This window comes from Phoenix dactylifera, chromosome 9 (genome assembly GCF_009389715.1).
Source record: "Phoenix dactylifera cultivar Barhee BC4 chromosome 9, palm_55x_up_171113_PBpolish2nd_filt_p, whole genome shotgun sequence".
Lineage (NCBI taxonomy): Eukaryota > Viridiplantae > Streptophyta > Magnoliopsida > Arecales > Arecaceae > Phoenix > Phoenix dactylifera.
The window spans coordinates 19,943,534-19,961,143 of NC_052400.1; the positions used below are offsets into that span (position 1 = coordinate 19,943,534).

The window sequence follows — 17,610 nt, forward strand, 5'->3', positions numbered from 1 at the left end:
CTTTAGTTGGAAATCATATATCTATACTTGGCCAACTGGTGACTGGTAAGTTTGAAAGGTAGTTGATTTTGATCAAAGAGTGCAGCATATTAATTTGCTTCATTTTTTATGTTTTTCTGTGGACAAAGTGATGTCGAGAATGAGACGTGGTTCAACTAGTCAATTGTCCAGCTAAACTGACATAATTTGCTAACTTGTCTGCCCTTTAGATCAACAAGCAATGCAGGCTACTGTATTTATAATGGATTTACTAGCCAAAAGTTGTTTCCTTCATCAAATAATGCTATAGGCGAGTTTTGTGCTACATCACATAACTTTCATGGCCCCACATTATTTGACAAGCGAGGTTCGACAACTAAATGAAGAACGTTGGTTGTTGACTTAGATAAAAATAAAGTGAGGTGTTCAGCTACGTAAGTATGATGGGTGTACGCGCACATAGCCATTAGAGTGAAAAATCATGAACAGCTAGCCTTTTCTGAATAAGAAAATTTCAACAAGACAAGAATACCATTTTTCATTGGTTGTGAATGCGAGCCATCCATACCAAGATGCGCAACAAACATCATTGCTTAACATGCATCTATGGTTATGTTAGATGAAAAGTATAGCGCTTTAGAGAGCCAAGTTTTATCTTCCTTTGGACAAAGTATACAAACTATGCTCACATTGGAGTTAGGACAAAAAAGAGGGAGCCATCTTATATTCTTTTTTTTCATATGCTAATTCAGTTTGCTCCCCTTCATATTATCTCATGAAATGCTTGTTGTCAGCATGTCAGGTTAGAAATTTCCTACTTTAGGGTGAACAAATGCTATATATATATGCTGCTTACAATGAACTTGATATCTTACGACTCACATTACATTTTCTAAAGAAAAAAAAAAGAGAGAAACCTGCTTACATTACTCTCATCATTTTATGAACTTTAATGTTTAACTTAATTTTTAAACATGTTTAGATTTTTCTTATAGTGACATTTGTGAACATTGGCAAGGAAGGTGTTTTGGTTATTGGCTTGTTATTAATTGGAATATTGATTTCCATCTCTTATTATCATAAATAAAATAAAAAACTACTACTGTAGTATGTTTAATTTTTGGTTTGTTGGCTGGTGGCTTTTCCTTCGCCTCCTATTGCCCTTGCTTCAACCCATTTTTTTCTTGAACAAAAAATAGAATTAAAACAGATGCAGATTAAACTAAAGATATTAAGCATAACAAAATTTTGTTCAATTTTGTAATAGAACAACTACAAATTCTTGACCACGAATGCAGCTGGCTCGGAAATCTCTTCCCATTTCTTGTCCTGCACAAGGTTTGGCATGCTCAGAGCATTCAACCATACGCTTGTATTAATGCGGACTAGAAAGTAATAGTTGAGAAGAGGAGATAGAAGGGAAAAATGGCAGATTCAGATAAAAATGCTACCCCTGATCTATTAGGATACCGCAAATCACCTTTCGGTTTTGATCCGTGATTGCTGATTCCAACTATAGCACTGATTCCAACTATGGCAGATTCAAACATGATTTACGAACAAGAAGACCACCGATAGAACTGTTGCACATCATTACTGAAGCGAAAAATAAAACTCACGAATCTAAGCTTGCAAATGACATTTCAAGAACATATAGAGTTCACAGAAACATGCACGGTATCGTTAATAACATTTGCAGCCAAATACAACTCACCTGATAACGCCACCAATTGGAACTCCACGCTACGATGACCATCATCTTTTCTAAAACACTCCGGGTATCCTTACTGAAGCGAGAGGACGTGAGCTTCTCTCCGTGGAGGGAAACAACTAGGAGAAAAGAGGAGGATTGCATAGATTTGTATCATGTGATGCGCACGTAAATTGGCATCATGCACGTGAGAGGAAATTTCTGTGCGTGTTCAACTGAATGGGAGGTAAGAATTTAATTGGCGAGGGAAAGAGGTGTGGCGTCTAACGTTGCAAATTTGGTTGGCTGTGAGTTCGGACCGACCGGTAGCCTAAGGAAATTATTTCACTCGTCAACTTGTGGAAAGGGAGGTCCGAGCTGCAGCAAACCAAACAGTCTAAACCAAGGTTCTCATCTTGTGGTTAAGTAGACCAACCTTTCTTCGACGATCCTCGTGGAGGAACTCGTGTCGTAGCTACCGTGTTGATGGGCTTGGTTGGGTCCATGTCAGGTACAGCCAAATGTCGACTTCGGCCAGCCCAATAGAGAATTGGGTCGAGTTTATATATATATATATATATATATATATATATATATATATATATATATATATATATATATATATATATATATAGATATATATATATAGAGTTTTTAATTTCTTGAAACAATTTTTGCTTGTAATTTTTCATACAAGATTTAGATTTGTAAGTATTGTAAAAAAAAATCCTAAGCCCAAGCCCTACCTATTTAATTACCAAACATGGACAAACAAGGCTCATGCTTTAGAATAACTTGGGTGGTCAAAGGATAGCCAGAGTGGCGCTATAAGAACAGATATAGAGTCCCAAATACAACCACCCTGAGCTTCTTCAAGGTCAACCTCGATAGATACGTATTAAACGGTAGCAAGAGAGGCAGTACAGGCTTCGTCATCAAAGGCTCAGACTCCAAGATGATTATTGCTAGTGAGTGCCAGATCTTCAACACCTCAGTACTGAGAGCGAAGTTGTGAATGACGTGGGCCGATTTGGGTCATGCCCGGCAAGTATTGCAAGCCAGAGCAGTCATGCTTGAAGGCAATTTAGCCACGATGATCGGCTGGATCTAAGAGGGCATCGGTGGCGTGGGTGGGTGCCAATCTTGCTCCAGGACATTCGGGCCATAACAAGTGGTTACGTTGTCTTCTAGACCAAGCATGTTTATAAAGAGGCTAATGAAGCTGCGGATTTGGTAGCCTTGTATGTGGCTGAGGCCACTTCGGAGGAGCTCTGTGGGTTGCGGAGGGAGAGGTGCTTAGAGTACTCTGAGATTTGTTTTATGATCTTTTTAGATGTATCCATATTAGAATTGTATGGATTATCCATTGCAGCAAAAAAAAATAGCTAGGGTGGCAAGTTATGCTCTGACCTAGTTTAAACAGATTCCGATGTTGATATAAAGGGATCCAAGTCATAAACATGTTGACCCATTAAAATCTTGATATATTTAACCTATTCTGATCCATTTAATTGTTGGGCCAAATCATGACCCAACCGGTTTAAGATTTGTTTAACCATTTAAAACATTTTAAGCAATTCAAAAACCATATAACTCTCGATCCCTTTATTAGAAAGGTCAGGTAGATTGGAGTACTAGTTGTTTAATAAAATGGTGGATTCATATTTATATTTTTGATATGTTTAATAAATGAATTCGATTTGGATCAATCACTATGTGACCCGACCTGCATCTAACATGATTCATGTTTAACCCAACCTGGCCTGATGGCCACCTCGAGAGGCGAAACAATGAGCAATGTTGATATTCATCATAGCGTGATTGCCACTCCACTCCAAGATAGATATATTAGACCTTGTTCAAAGTAGAAGGAGATGAGAAACAATTGAAATACATGCAAGTGATTACTTTTAATATCTGTTGACATTATGGGCATATTGAGACAAAAATTTGTGATCATATAATTATCAGGGGTTCATATAATTGTCTACTTTACTTCTTCTCTTTTATCTCCTCTTTCTTGCTTTGCTTGGGGCATTACCTTAAGCAATTTTACTAGTATAAAGAATTTGTCTTCTCTAGTTACTTATTAATAATTAAGGATACGAGTAGGATCTTGTCGTCATTAACTAGCTACGAATAATTAAGGAGGCAGCCAGGAACCTGTCCTTGATGGCTAACCATTAAAAACTAGAGATGCAGGAGGAAACTAGTACTCACTAGTTAGCAAGAAATAATTGTAGGTACAGGGAGGGGATCGTCGCCAACGTGCACCTTAACTGTTAGCGCTTAACCAAGATTTTTAGTCTAGAGTTATTGCGGAAAGAAAAGAAAAATCCCCAATATTGGATAAAACTCCGGCGGAATTATGTAAAATATTGGTCATAGACTGCCTCAAATTTGATCTTAGTTATAAAAAATTACTCCAACTTAACCTAAATTTAGAAAATCCAGATCGAAATGTACTCACTCACTGTTGGTCTGGTTGGATGGGAGCCAGGATTGGAGAGCCGGCCTACATCATCCCACACGTAGTAATACTTCCTATACTCAAAAGTAGTGAGACGTTGGCTTTATTGACAAAAAAGAATAAACTGCCATATATGTGACGGCACTTCCATGTGTTCAAAACCAGCACTGCAAAAGATTATTAACCATAGCCCAGTGATCCAAGAGGCTAAAACATTTGAAACAGCAACTGCTACAATGACATCCAGTTGTAGAATCAAATACTATTACACCTAAGTATGACTTACAAAATTGACGGCCAATTCATCGGTAACTGCGGTAGAGGGGCGTGTACATGCAGCTTTCTGCATACTTCACCAGGTTTTCCGGGCGAGGGAGACGACTAGCCAAACCTACAAATGAGAGGTGTTACATATTAGAAAAAGAACTTGACATGATTTCCCTGCAACACCAGCTAGAGTAAAGAACTCACCAAGTTCATAGGCTTTAGCAGCCACATTAGAAGCAATTTTGGCAGATATCTTTCTTATATTTGTGAAGGGAGGATAGATCAGTCCTTTATCAAAATTTTCCTGTGTTACCTGTTGGGCTAATGCTTCCGCTGTTCCAAAAGAAATTAGAAGTTACAGAACAGAAAATTCAACTGATTTCTTACATTAATTTGATACAAGTTGCTGAATTCTACTCCTTCATCTGCCATATTAGCAATTTCCTGAAACTAAGAAAATTAATTTGCATATGGTAGGGGAATAAAATATGAAGTAGTGAGCCGAACTCATCCATCTTTTGGTAACCCTCTAAGAGAACTCAGTTAAAAGAAAAGAGCGCATGGAGAATACTGTCATATCTCAGGAGCTGCTTGGTTGGAATAAATATTCAGGGATGACAGATCCATGATGAAAATTTTAGTGTGAAAAGAGGTGAGAGAGGAGTCCAAGGGGTTGGGAGAACCTTCGATCTCCAGATGGCCTGACCCTGCCACTCCTCTCCTCCTTTGTTTAACTACCAACTCTCCTTCAGCTTACTTCGTGCCCACATAGGAAGATCTTATCAGACAGGTCAGATGTTCCAGCATTTAAAAAGGCTCTTGGTCTCCTAATACTATTCCTAACTAGTGGATAGAATTACCAGGCTCATTGATGAAATCACCCTCCATTCAGATTGCTAGTTGTTCAACGTTTTCAAGCTAAGCTAATAGACAGAGCTATGAAGACTCAAAGGGGGGCATACAGAAGCTATAATTTCTTTGTTACTTACAGGCTGCAAGAAGCAAGTCATCATGCACACGAATGGCTCCAGAGATCACCAAACCAAGGCCAAATCCTGGGAATATGTATGCATTGTTTGCCTGGAGATGTAAAACATAGATATGACTTCTTAAGCTCACTTCGGTGTCAACTCAGGACCTACCAGTCACCTCAAAAGATGAGACTGAGTTCAAACCTGGCCGGGCACAAAAGTTTTTCCCTCATATTCAACAGGATCAAAGGGACTTCCACTAGCAAATATTGCACGACCCTGCCAACATAGGAAAAGTTTTGAGAAGGCCCTTTCTTTTCTGATTGATGTTGCACTCAAATGCTGGACACAGTGGCAACTTGATGGATAAAGTGAACAACAAACACAACTTTTACCTTACTCCAAGTGTATGCTTCCTCAGCAGTGCATTCAGATTGGGATGTAGGATTAGATAGAGCAAGAATAATGGGTTTCTACACTTTGTATAGAGATATGATCAGTCTCATCCTTTGAATCTAATGATTAGAATATGAACGTGAAAGTTCATTATGCATGACAACTACTGCAGCACACCTCGTTAAAGGAAGCCATAGCTTCAACTACATCTTTCGTGAAAGTTCTCCCCACTCCAGATGTTCCTATCAGGATGGTTGGCTTGATAACCTAAGATAACCAAAAAATGAATCAAGAACTCGTCTAGTTATAAAACACTACATTGCAACAAGAAGACTGATATCATAAAAATAAAAGATGTTCATTAGTATTTTGGAAATATTGATGAAAAGAAATAAATTTCTCTATGGGCAAAAGATTTGATGTTAATGCCAACCACATGGCATACATTAGCATCTGGGAATTAGCACATATTTATATGGATAAAGCAGAGGAAGACACTAAAAATTCGTTTATCTGTAAAAAATTATGTTATCATGATGAAAGTTCACATAAATATGGCCTGTTCCCCACTATTGGAAATTCTAACATTATGACCATTAAAGGATAAGGTTGAACCAGTAACTTTAATGTGCATATAGCAGCAGAACTGGGGATCCAAATAGGTTGCAACAAAGTGGTAAAGTGACTTTTTTTTTTGAAAATTTTAAATATAAACAACACGAAACAGCAAAAAGAAGAGTGTAGTTCATGTTTGAAAGGCTTCACACCTGAACAGCGCCTAAGAGGTTCTTAATGGGTTCATGCTCATGCGCCCAAGGTTTCTTGAAGTGTTGAAGAGACTCCTTCCGGGAGCTAACTATCAATCCCTACAAAACATAAAATACAATTGTAGCCTTGTAGGTTTATTTATTGTAGACAAAGGTCGTCTTTGTTTGGTTCTTCACCTTAGAATCCACAAGCCAAATCTTCTTACGGCACTCCTCGATTGGAGCATTGGTCTGAAATGGTGATTGAAAATATAATCAATCTACAATAGAAGATGAGTAATCTAAGTGAATCAAAGAAAAATATTAAAAGAATCCATAAAGATCTATTGGAAGATTATTATTTTTAAGTCGAATACCTGTCTTGACATCTCAAGAGCAATTAGCTCCGCAATACCAGTACCAGCCTGCAAAAAACAGAATTGACATCCTGTTGAAAAGAGGATCACTAATGGAGGAAGAACAAGTGGAATCTTCCTGATGTCAACTGAAAATTCATAAAATAAACTATTACTCGATAACAGCGATTTAAGATTGTCTTGGTCGCTGTCTTGATTGCCATGATTGGTCTATACAAAACATTCATAGTATTATTTGTTCTCATCTTTATATATCAGATATTGGGATCTGATACATTATAACCAAAATTTGAATTTCTGTGCTGCTCATGCTTGAAAGCTAAACAATGCAGTCTCTCTTTTTGACTATGCAAGTATAGGCATGCATGCGCATGTGCACATCTATACTGATTTTATACTGCGCTTTGCTAACAGTCTTTCACTAACTCATGAAAAGGAAGAATGGACACAACCTACAAAAAGAGGCATAATCTTTCACCACATGCACCATAATTCATGCAGTAAAGCAGTGTATAACAAGTCCAAACTTTAAAAGTTGCAGGCATTTATTAGTTACAGGAATGTTTTTAAGTTACAATAAAACTATGGGATAAAGATAGAAAATGAAAGAACAAATTATAATCAAAATCAATCGGCACGTACAAGCATATCTTAAAATATATCATCACCATCAAGCATCATTGGCACATGTTAGAGCATTAGGCCATCAAACCAGGTTATAAAATAATAAAGAAGCCAAAGGCATATCTAGACAATCATTTCATCTTTCCTTAGTACCAATCTAAAGCAGACATACATGTATCAGATAGTGGCACAGGAGTTGACATGAAATGATGATGCAGATGCACGACACCCATACCATATGTTTTATCTAGCTATGCTACTTACTGATTTTTTTATCGTCATAGGATTAAATTCGTAAAGGAGAAAAGGATCTCATGGTTTTTTAGCATTCTGGAACAAACTAAGCATTCTAGATAAGAAATTATTAGGATCACTGATGAGGTTGATTTGGAAAACCATGTGCAGATAATAATTGATTGCCAAGCATGAGTGCAGAGTCAGACCGACAGATTGTATGTGCATGCAAGCAAACACATTTACAGGAGGGCGAGAAAAGAGGAGAGAGGTTGGTTGTCAATACCAGCTTCTTTAAATTGTTGCTTGCAATAAACAAGTGCTAACTATACACTGACGCCTAAAAATTATCAAGAATAGCATATCAGCATTAACTTATCAGCATTTACTTATTAAATTTATTGGTTAAAGTATTAATTAATCCACATGGTTATTGATTTATGAATGTCTAGGAATAAAGAAATGGAGTAATGGAAATTAGTGACATAATGTCTAGCATTGTATCTCCTGTCATATATAGTTTAGAAGGATCGTTGGTAGATAGTCACCAGGAAGAAGGCAAATGCAGCTGCAAGGCTGAGGATCTAATCAGCCTTTTTCTCAGACAAAAAAAAAAGAAACCTATCCGCCTCCGAAATCTCTGTTGAACCTTTCAAACTCTGGAAAGTATTTTAATTTCTCTACAGAGTATTAGGGTACATATACTTAATATTCATAAAGAAGAGATCAAAATAGATATACGGGGGTTGTTAAACTAGCTAGAGCCACTGAGACTTTATGAGCAGATACTGTTCGCCACATCATGTCAAGCATGATGATGTGTCACCTGTTTTTCCTTCTACTTTCCTCTTATAAACAATTAAAAGAAGTAATACAAAAGTTAGCCTGAATCAAGTATCTAAGGTTAGGTAGACATTAGCATCCAATCTGGTTCAAAGAGTCATATGGTTCAAGCCTTCTACTTTATGCCACTGTAAAAGCTCTTGCTAACATCGTACTCAAAATCACACATTTTTGGCTTTAACCAAATAGGTGTCTGCCCTTAGAAGAGATTTAAACAAAATTGCACAAACTTTATTGGTTATCTGCTAAAAGTCAGCATTTGGTACTAGTAGTGAATCAAAAGGAGATATACAAGCCACTAAAACAAAGAATGGGCAATTTACCTCTCCAGCACCAAGGAACAAATAAGTATGCTCTGCTAAGGTTCCACCAACCAACTTCAATGCTGCAACAACTCCGGCAAGGACTACTGATGCTGTTCCCTGCGGCGGTCATAAAGTGTTTTTTCAGAGAAATAGCAATCTGCTCCAACCTGATGCTAATGAATAATGGATCCCACAAAGGAAAACAGCAAACCATCTAATAATGGTGTAAAGCCCCTATCCCGTTACCTGGATGTCATCATTAAAGACAAGATGAGTCTTGCTGTACTTAGCAAGCAAGTCAAATGCATTATGATTTGCAAAGTCTTCAAACTGTCAAAAGAAAAGTAAAAATAAATTCCAAAATTAAGTGTACAATATAACAAATAGGCCTCGCTCATATCTAACAGCAGCGGGAATTCAATATCATCTCTACTCTCTTACCTGAATGAGGATTTTCTCCCCATAGTTCTGCTTAACTGCACGCATGAATTCATGTAGAAGGTCGGCATATTCCTAATCAGCAAATACATCCCACAGTTCAGCATTATAAACAGTGTATATATATATATATATATATATATATATATATATATATATATATATGTATATGTATATGTGTGTGTGTGTATGTGTGTGAGCAAGGATATTCTCAGAGAGAGAGAGAGAGAGAGAGAGAGAGAGATTACTTGTCCAGTAGCTCGCCTTTGCCTTAGGCCAATGTAGAATTCGTCATTCAGCAATTGCTCATTGTTCGTCCCCACATCAATTGTGATTGGTAAGCACTGTAAATTGAATGTAAATCATTGCACATCCAACTCTTATGAAAGTGACAGCATATAAACCACAATCTGCAACTTATATCATCCTCAAAGAGATAACAGCAGTTAAAATAAGAAGGTGGAATTTGTGTATGGAAACTGGCATGCGCAGTGAAATGTTTACAGCAGACGGACGTAGTCCTCCAAGGGCAGTATATAAAGAAAGCTTGCCTACAGGGATTCCCATGCCCTACAAAAATTTCGACGAGTAATTCATAATTAAATCAGTAAAGAATCAACAAACAGATGCATCATAATCACAAGGCATAGTAAACATTTCACCTGACAACCAAGATCACCAAGCCCCAAAATGCGCTCGCCATCAGTGACCACAATAACCTGAATGCTCCTCTCAGGCCAGTTCCTCAGCACCTCCAGAATTTTTCCCCTGCAAGATCCTGTAACTCCTCATTCCGAACGACCAAAGATAATTTTTTTTTCGTACGATGCTACAATCTACCAAACATACTTTTCTTTCAAGCTGATATATAGACCCTGTGGATGCCTGAAAATGCTCCCATACTTCTGGCAAGCTTCACCAACTGTCGGTGTGTATACAACAGGAAGCAACTCCTCAACATTGTCGATCAGAAGCTTGTAGAAAAGCCTTTCATTTCTCTCCTGAAGAACAAATGAATCAAGGTGCAAACAATAACATAATAATTGCTGCCTCCATAATTATTTGCTCATTAAACAGATCAAATAAAATAAATCCTCACATTGAAGGAAAGGTCATTGAAAGAAGGTAGCAGAACCAATTACCTGAAGATCCATCATTGCCATGTAACGTTGCAGGGGTAATTTATACTGACGAAGATTGTGCATCAGCTTCTTTTCCTGGGGAAGACACACAAGCAAAATAGATAACCAAACATAACTCAGCACAAAAATGATGCAGAACAACCATCAAGCAGAGGATGAGACAAAACCTGAAGCTCTTGAGACGCAACCACTGGAGGCAAGAGGCCTCGCAAATAGTGGGCATCTCTCTCCTTTTCAGTGAAAGCGAGCCCTTTGTTGTGGCGTGGATCCCTCAGCAACCAATAACCACTAAGAAACAAGAGCAAAAAAAAAAAAACGAATCAATCAGACAGGAAGAAAATGCGAAGTATAAGAAAAGAATCCGCCACTAATTTTGAAAATTCTATCAAAATTGTGCAGTGATCATCGTTGAGGCATATGGTAATGAAAGAGGGGGGGGGGGGGGGGGGGGGTGGGGGCGCGGGAATCTCCTGTAAATCAAGGCATTGCTGGAAGAAATTTCAACCAAGAATCAATCTTTCGGTAGGAATCTTACAACAATTTACAGAACAATTATAAAAGAATTTACCGAACTGTAAAGAGATAAAATAAAAAACATAACAGAAGGGAAGGAGTTGAACGAACAAGAAAGTAAAGGAGTTATCTTTTTTTCAAAAAAAAAGGGCGAGGGGGGGGAGTAGAACGGGGAGATTAAAGAAAATTAGAATTGCTTTCACGTCTTCCATAACAGCCAACAACTCGACAGTTTCGAACGTTATGAATGAGAAACCCCCCAAACAAAGGGAAACACGAAAAAATGGAAAGCTAAACTTAAAAAAATAGAAAAGAAAGCAGATCAAGAGTCAATTCCACTCTCATATATAAAATAAAACAGATACAACAAATAAAACAGGACAGAATCAACAACATTTTAAAAAACGAGTTGAATTCGTCGAGCAATCAAAGCCATTCTAGAACTCCATACGGACACGTATATTATATGATTAAAAGAAATTAAAAGACGGTACACCCACATAAATTGGGAGAAAAAAAGAACCTTTTAAAAGAAAAAGGCTTAAGAAAGAAATGGAAAGGATGAACCAAGAAATGATCGAAACCTAAAAACAAATCCAGCAAGTCAACTCAAGAAATTAACCATAATTTACCCAAAACAAAAGAAAATTAACAGATCAAAACACATAAATAATCAAGAAAATAAAATAACAAGAACAGGCGATAAGAATCCATCCAGCGGAATACAAGAAAACCGACGGAATCGAGAAGACGGGAGAGGGAATAATGGAATCAAAACCTGGCGACGGAGACGGTCCAGGGCGTGACAAGCTGGTCCTCGGTGGCCCGATCTTCGCCGTAGGTGTCCTCGACCCCGCCGCCGACGGTGTTCTTGGGGTCCATCAGCGCCTCCACCTCCTCGTGCGTGCTCTCCATCGCGACCCCTCTCCCCTTCCCTTCTCCTCTCCTCCCGCTACCACACCGCACCACCACTGTCCTCGCCGCCGCTCCTCTCAACTGCGAACCAAACAACCTGGTGTTGTTCTTTCGGCACTTCTGCTCTCCAAAGAGAGGAAAGAACGAACGAAGAGATAGCACAAACAAATCTCGCCACAAACCCACCCCGCCAGACTTACAAATTTATACAATCCTATGCTAATTTTGTAGGCGGAGTTAGATCCTCTGAGATTTTGATTTATGTAATAATTACTGTATTGATTCACTAATAGCTTGTATCAATTTACTTGCGTTATTATTACCAGAGAGCTGCCTCTGTTCAGCGAGAGCATCGCCGAGGAGGACGCTAGGAATTTAGAACGTAACGAGAGAGAAAAGGGTGGAGAGAGAATAGAGGAGGAGAGAGTCTTTTGGGAGTGTTTTTTTTTTTTTAACAAGCAGGGGGAGAAGAAGGGAGGAGGGAGATCCACGCCCTTTTTTCTTTTTTTTTTTTCTGCACAAGTTGAAGTTTTTTAAAAAATAAATTATAAATTTTGTTTTATAATTTAAGTTTATTACACCTACCTTCAATAATTTACAAAACTTATTGTCGCAGCAAATTAATAACAAAAATATTTTTTATATAAAAAATTAAAATTATCTCTCAATAAATTATAAAAAAAATTTAAATTAAAAATAAATTATACTTGTACCTAATAATTTGAAAAATCTACACTTATTATTATTATATAATATTTAACCTATAAATTAGAAAGAATGTTAGCCAAATTTTTACTTAAATGAAATCTAAATGCCATATCATAAAAAATTTTAAAAAAGACTAAGCTAGCTTTAAGTGATATAATATCCACCCAAGGAGAAAAACAACTATGAGGCGCCATAAGTTTAGAGCTTGATTTTAATGAATCATCATAAAAGAGATATATGCTAAGAAAAAAGCAACTTAAATCTATTAAGCAAATAGATGCCTCTAAAATTTTTTGCTACAGAAAATTAGTATCAAAAGTTTTGTCGCTCGAGCTAGCTTGTTTATGGTCCAGGCAAGTCCATGGAATCGCAACTGATGCCCCCTCCAAAAAGAAGAGTTCTCACGCATGTATTGATTTGGATTCTTTTGATGATAAACTGCCAGAGCTATCATAATTCTATATGTAGATACAAGAATTCTTATCCATAATGATAATGTTAAGAAACCATATCTATAGTATTGAACAAATAGAACTCAGAATCAACAAATGATACACCGACATCTCCGATTTATATGATATGGTAGGCGGAAAAGCAAGAATAAAACCTAATCAAGAAGGATGCTTATAACCAAATGCTGATCGAGAATTAAAGATGTTCTTCATCAGATATCGGTTGGGAAGAAAGCTTATCATTATTTATCCGATAGGAAGGAACACGAGGTGGTGAAGCGAGAAAGAAATCTTAGCTACTCAATCTTAAAGAGAAAAAAACTCTTAAAGACCGAAGACTTCGAAAAGATTGAGGAGTAAAAAAAAATGAAAGGAGAGCCTTATTTTCTTATAGAGGTGATTTTGAATTTTTACAATAGATAAATAGTTTTACTAATGTTGTCTATCTAACTAAGTGTAACAGTAAGTTTTACAAAATATTGGGTATACGTGTAATAAGCGTAAATCTTAAAAAAAAAATTATAAATTTATTTTGGTCATTTTAAAAAAAAATTCTGACGTGGCATTTAGATCTTATTAAAAGTTAATAGTTTGACTAACATCCTGTTAGATGATAGGTTAACGTATTAGATCAAAATAAATCTCATAATGATAAGCATAAATTTTTCATACTATTAGATGTATACGTAATTTATCCCTAATTTTAAAAAAATATTTGTAATTTATTCAAAAAAATTCGAAGGCAAGACTGTTCCATCCATCCACATCTTACCAAAATGATCTACAATAAAAAAAATGCTATCCAATATGTACACCATTCGTTTCACGGTAGATATGGCTCAACCTGACAGTAATATACTTCTCTGCACACTGTCAAATATCCTAGATATTCTGGAGTAGGGGGCTACCCACGACCACATATTGCCCAGGGATCCATCCAATCATGGTGGCGTACACCCCCGGCCATGGACCGCCCACGGATCTATTCAATCATGGTCCCCCGGACCGTTTCACTGATCAGCCACGCTGGCTCCTTATGCAACTCTTTTTCGTGTTATTATTTCCTGCGGCGTATGTTGGACATTAAATCTGATCACAAGCCGTCGGATAAAACAGCCAGCTCCGGGTCGCTTTTCGGCCTCTTCATCTAGTCATAGTTGTTCCACGTGTATGGTCTGGATTTTGGAGAACGCGTGCACGCGGCGATCGGTGATAGCAATGGTACTTTGAAATTGTGATAAAGTAGGTTTTCTTTCCTTACCAGCAACGCAAGCACTTCAATTTAATAGTGGATCTCTTTCCTCCCATTAAATTTGAATGAAGTTGGATCTTTAGAAACTTAAAAAATATATTCTGATTATTTTTTTTTGAATGAGATCCTGTATTATTACAGTTAGTAGAAATATTTCAACATCATTTATCTGGATTAATCTTCGGGCAATCCTAAAATTACCATGCTATATTTATCCAATAATCTCCCCACAGTGGCTGTAAATTCAATTTATTAAGAGCCAGGTCGAGGTGATCAAAACCCGGGTCGGGCCGGGCTCGGGCCGGGCTCCACAGCAGAAATTAGGCCCGATGGCTATGCCCAGACCCGGCCCGGCCCGACTGTCGGGCTTAAATTTTTGTCCAGGCCCGACCCGACCTTATAAATCTGGTCTCAGGCCCGACCCGACAGGCCCGACCGGATAGGCCCGACCCGACAGGCCCGACCCGACCTCCCTCCCTCTCTCCCGCTCCCCCCCCCCACCTCTCCCTCTCCGAGTTCCGACTCGGAACTTCCGAGCTCTCCCGCTCCCCCCCCCACCTCTCCCTCTCTGAGTCGGGCTCTCGGCGAAGGAAGGGGGGCGGCTCTCGGCGAGGGAAGGGGGGGCGGCGGCTCTCGGCGAAGGAAGGGGGGGCGGCGGCTCTCGGCGAAGGAAGGGGGGGCGCCGGCTCTCGGCGAAGGGAAGGGGGGGCGGCGGCTCTCGGCGAAGGAAGGGGGGGCGCCGGCTCTCGGCGAAGGGAAGGGGGGGCGCCGGCTCTCGGCGAAGGAAGGGGGGCGCCGGCTCTCAGCGAAGGACGGGGGGCGGCGGCGGCTCTCAGCGACGGAAAGGGGGGGGGGGTTTGGGGGAGGAAGGGGGGGCGCCGGCTCTCAGCGAAGGAAGGGGGGCGTCGGCTCTCAGCGAAGGAAGGGGGGCGGCGGCGGCTCTCAGCGACGGAAAGGGAGGGGGGGGGTTGGGTGGGGGGGTTGGTCGCGGCGGCTCTCAGCGAGGGGAGGGGAGGGTTTAGGATTTAGTTTTAGTTTTAGGGTTTATTTTTTTAAAAAAAATATTATCAGTATTTTATAGTCGGGCCGGGCCGAATCGGGCTTTTTTTTTTTAAGTGTCCGGGCCCGGCCCGATTTTTTTGGTCGGGCCGCTTTTCCTGCCCAGGCCCGACCAACGGGCCCTTTTTCAATGCCCAAGCCCGAAAAATTTCGGGCCGGGCCGGGCGGGTTGGGCGGGCCAGAAGGCCCGTGATCACCTCTAGAGCCAGGATACCAACTTTCCCCTTAATGATTCAGCAAAAAAAATCATACATTGAACTGGAGGCATTCGGGGAGATGAAGCATTTTCCTTTCAGCATGATATACTATTTTTTATGGGACATGTTTTAGTAGATTTAGAGAATCTAATGCTTCGGAATTGGAATTGTGGAAACATCCGATTTGTTGAAATTGGCTGCTCACTGATTAAAAGTTTCACGTATAACACGTAAAATGAAGCTCCATCGCTTATAATATTCGATGTCCAGATTAGAGTCAAATGTATTTTCCGGTTCACTTTCACTAATAATATTCTAGATTGGTTTAAATGCATGACAATGTGTGATGAAATATGTAATAGATTTGCAAAGATATAATGAGCGATGTATGGACATCATTGTATCAAAAAATACAGTGACATGTTGACATTTTACTAGAAGGACCTGGGTACTCTTCCTTGGAAAAAATGCAGTTTCATATTTCTATAGAAAAAAAAAAATTACGCCTCTTTCATGTGTCTATCAGCCATTTGTTTATATCTTATTCAACATAAAAACTCTCACCCCTTCATAAAAATATGAGTCTATTCAATAGGAAAGGTTAAAAAAAGAAATGCTCAAAGAGACAAATAGCAGTATGTTAACATGTTCAGTTCAAATAAAAAGGTAAAATTATATAACCATTTAGTTTTTAATTAACTTGATCTCACACACATACTGATTTTACTAAGGTGCTTGCTGTCGCTGGACCTGGACTTATCAGGGTTTTTATCCACTGTTCTCTCCCATTACTCAGTTATTTTGGTGGGATCTTTTTTTTAAACTAGTCGCAAGTTTGGGGGAGTATAAGCAGGTGAAACCTTACTGCTGCTGATCTGCTTATCCAACTTTTGATCTGAATTCCAGGCCAAGTTGTCAGTCTTGTTTTCTTCTTTTTTTTCTTCGGTTCAACTGACCTGCTGGATAAGGTTTTAATAACTATGTTTATAGGATCTTCCATAACAATACTGTTCTATTACATAGAGTTGATGATATGGTCATTTTTGTCGATAGTTGTGACAAAAACACAAGATAATAATGGATGAATGATAAAGTTTTTTCTCAAATTACTATTTACCTAATCAAACAAGTAAATGATTGCCATCCCTCTACGGCCGCGAGATGCCTTGAGTTCAAGCATGCTCAACCTAAAGGTTTTGCAGAGATGGTTGTAAAAGAAATAAACAACGAAAAATCGAAATTAGACTATAAGAAGCATGGTAAATTGATCAATGCAAACACAGAATAAAAGTACCATAAAATTATATGATTTTTCAACTACTGGATCTATATATAGGATATGGATCTCAAAATTATATAATTTTTTAATAGTAAGTAGTTCAAAGATAGAAGACCGCATACAATAATATAGATTAAAATATAAATCTAATAGCTAGATTGATCATCAAAAAAGCCCACTATAGGAGGAAGAGGAACACTTGGCTTGCGAATAAAGCATCAAATGAAAACGGTGCTGAGCTCACGATCATTCGGTCGTATTAGGATTGTTGTATGAGTGCTGATATATTAACTCTACTATATATACATGCATATATAAATACATATGTATATACATGCATATATAAATACATATCTCTCCTGCATCCATATTTGCCATGGATGGATAAGTAACGGAGGTCGGTACAAGAATAAAAATGTTTCTAGAGATGGTAATGAAGGTAGGGTCTTAGGGTTTCATGGTCCAACAAAATACAAAATGGAACATCTTAAAAGAAAAAAATAGAGAGATAATTTTAGCTTGTCTTAGCATTCAATTTCCTGTCGTAATCAATCTTGAACAACCATGTAATGTAGCTCAATCAAAGTATAGTATTTTGTGATGAGCAGGCCAAATCCCTTACACCATCGGACTGGGTCTGGTTTGGATCGAGCCTGGTTCCCAGAGTGGGCTCTACGCAAACTCATTAGCAACGGCCCATTAGTCAGTCCATTTAGCCACGTCTGGACTAACCACGCCCAGTCACAGCCTTGA

The 17,610-nt window shown here is 38.6% G+C and overlaps 1 protein-coding gene and 1 long non-coding RNA gene across 8 annotated transcripts; both read right to left on the bottom strand.

Annotated features, from left to right (window-relative positions):
* Positions 1–1,175: 1,175 nt before the first annotated feature.
* On the bottom strand, positions 1,176–2,034 carry LOC113462162. 3 transcript variants are annotated; one of them, XR_005513456.1, is made up of 3 exons: positions 1,694–2,017; positions 1,460–1,575; positions 1,176–1,308 (listed from the first exon to the last, which is right to left on the bottom strand). It is a non-coding gene; the product is annotated as an uncharacterized LOC113462162 (long non-coding RNA). The 3 variants fall into 3 exon arrangements; XR_005513455.1 differs by having other exon boundaries at positions 1,176–1,575; positions 1,694–2,034; XR_003384365.2 differs by having other exon boundaries at positions 1,176–1,559; positions 1,694–2,029.
* Positions 2,035–4,035: 2,001 nt separating this feature from the next.
* On the bottom strand, positions 4,036–12,353 carry LOC103710233 (NADP-dependent malic enzyme-like). Of its 5 annotated transcripts, XM_008795886.4 has the most exons (21): positions 12,234–12,351; positions 11,774–11,991; positions 10,650–10,770; positions 10,483–10,557; positions 10,190–10,341; positions 10,003–10,108; positions 9,845–9,910; positions 9,589–9,684; positions 9,344–9,415; positions 9,149–9,232; positions 8,921–9,019; positions 6,897–6,944; positions 6,718–6,771; positions 6,541–6,639; positions 5,951–6,040; positions 5,773–5,850; positions 5,582–5,656; positions 5,396–5,486; positions 4,611–4,739; positions 4,426–4,530; positions 4,036–4,306 (listed from the first exon to the last, which is right to left on the bottom strand). In XM_008795886.4, exons 1-20 carry the CDS (start codon positions 12,261–12,263, stop codon positions 4,442–4,444), a joined length of 1,872 nt encoding a protein of 623 aa, XP_008794108.1. In that variant the 5' UTR covers positions 12,264–12,351; the 3' UTR covers positions 4,036–4,306; positions 4,426–4,441. The 5 variants fall into 5 exon arrangements, 4 of the variants coding, with proteins under 4 accessions (XP_008794108.1, XP_008794107.1, XP_008794110.1 ...); XR_604591.4 differs by having other exon boundaries at positions 4,217–4,530; positions 5,773–5,855; positions 12,234–12,353; XM_008795885.4 differs by having other exon boundaries at positions 4,217–4,530.
* Positions 12,354–17,610: the final 5,257 nt, after the last annotated feature.

Excerpts from the sequence above, each read along its gene's own strand:
- LOC103710233 (XM_008795886.4), bottom strand. The coding sequence starts at position 12,263 with ATGCTCTCGCTGAACAGAGGCAGCTCTCTG. Across the intron at positions 9,685-9,844 it reads GAGGACTACGTCCGTCTGCT|TGCTTACCAATCACAATTGA; the intron begins GTAAACATTTCA and ends TTCAATTTACAG. Across the intron at positions 5,657-5,772 it reads AAGCATACACTTGGAGTAAG|GGTCGTGCAATATTTGCTAG; the intron begins GTAAAAGTTGTG and ends CTATGTTGGCAG.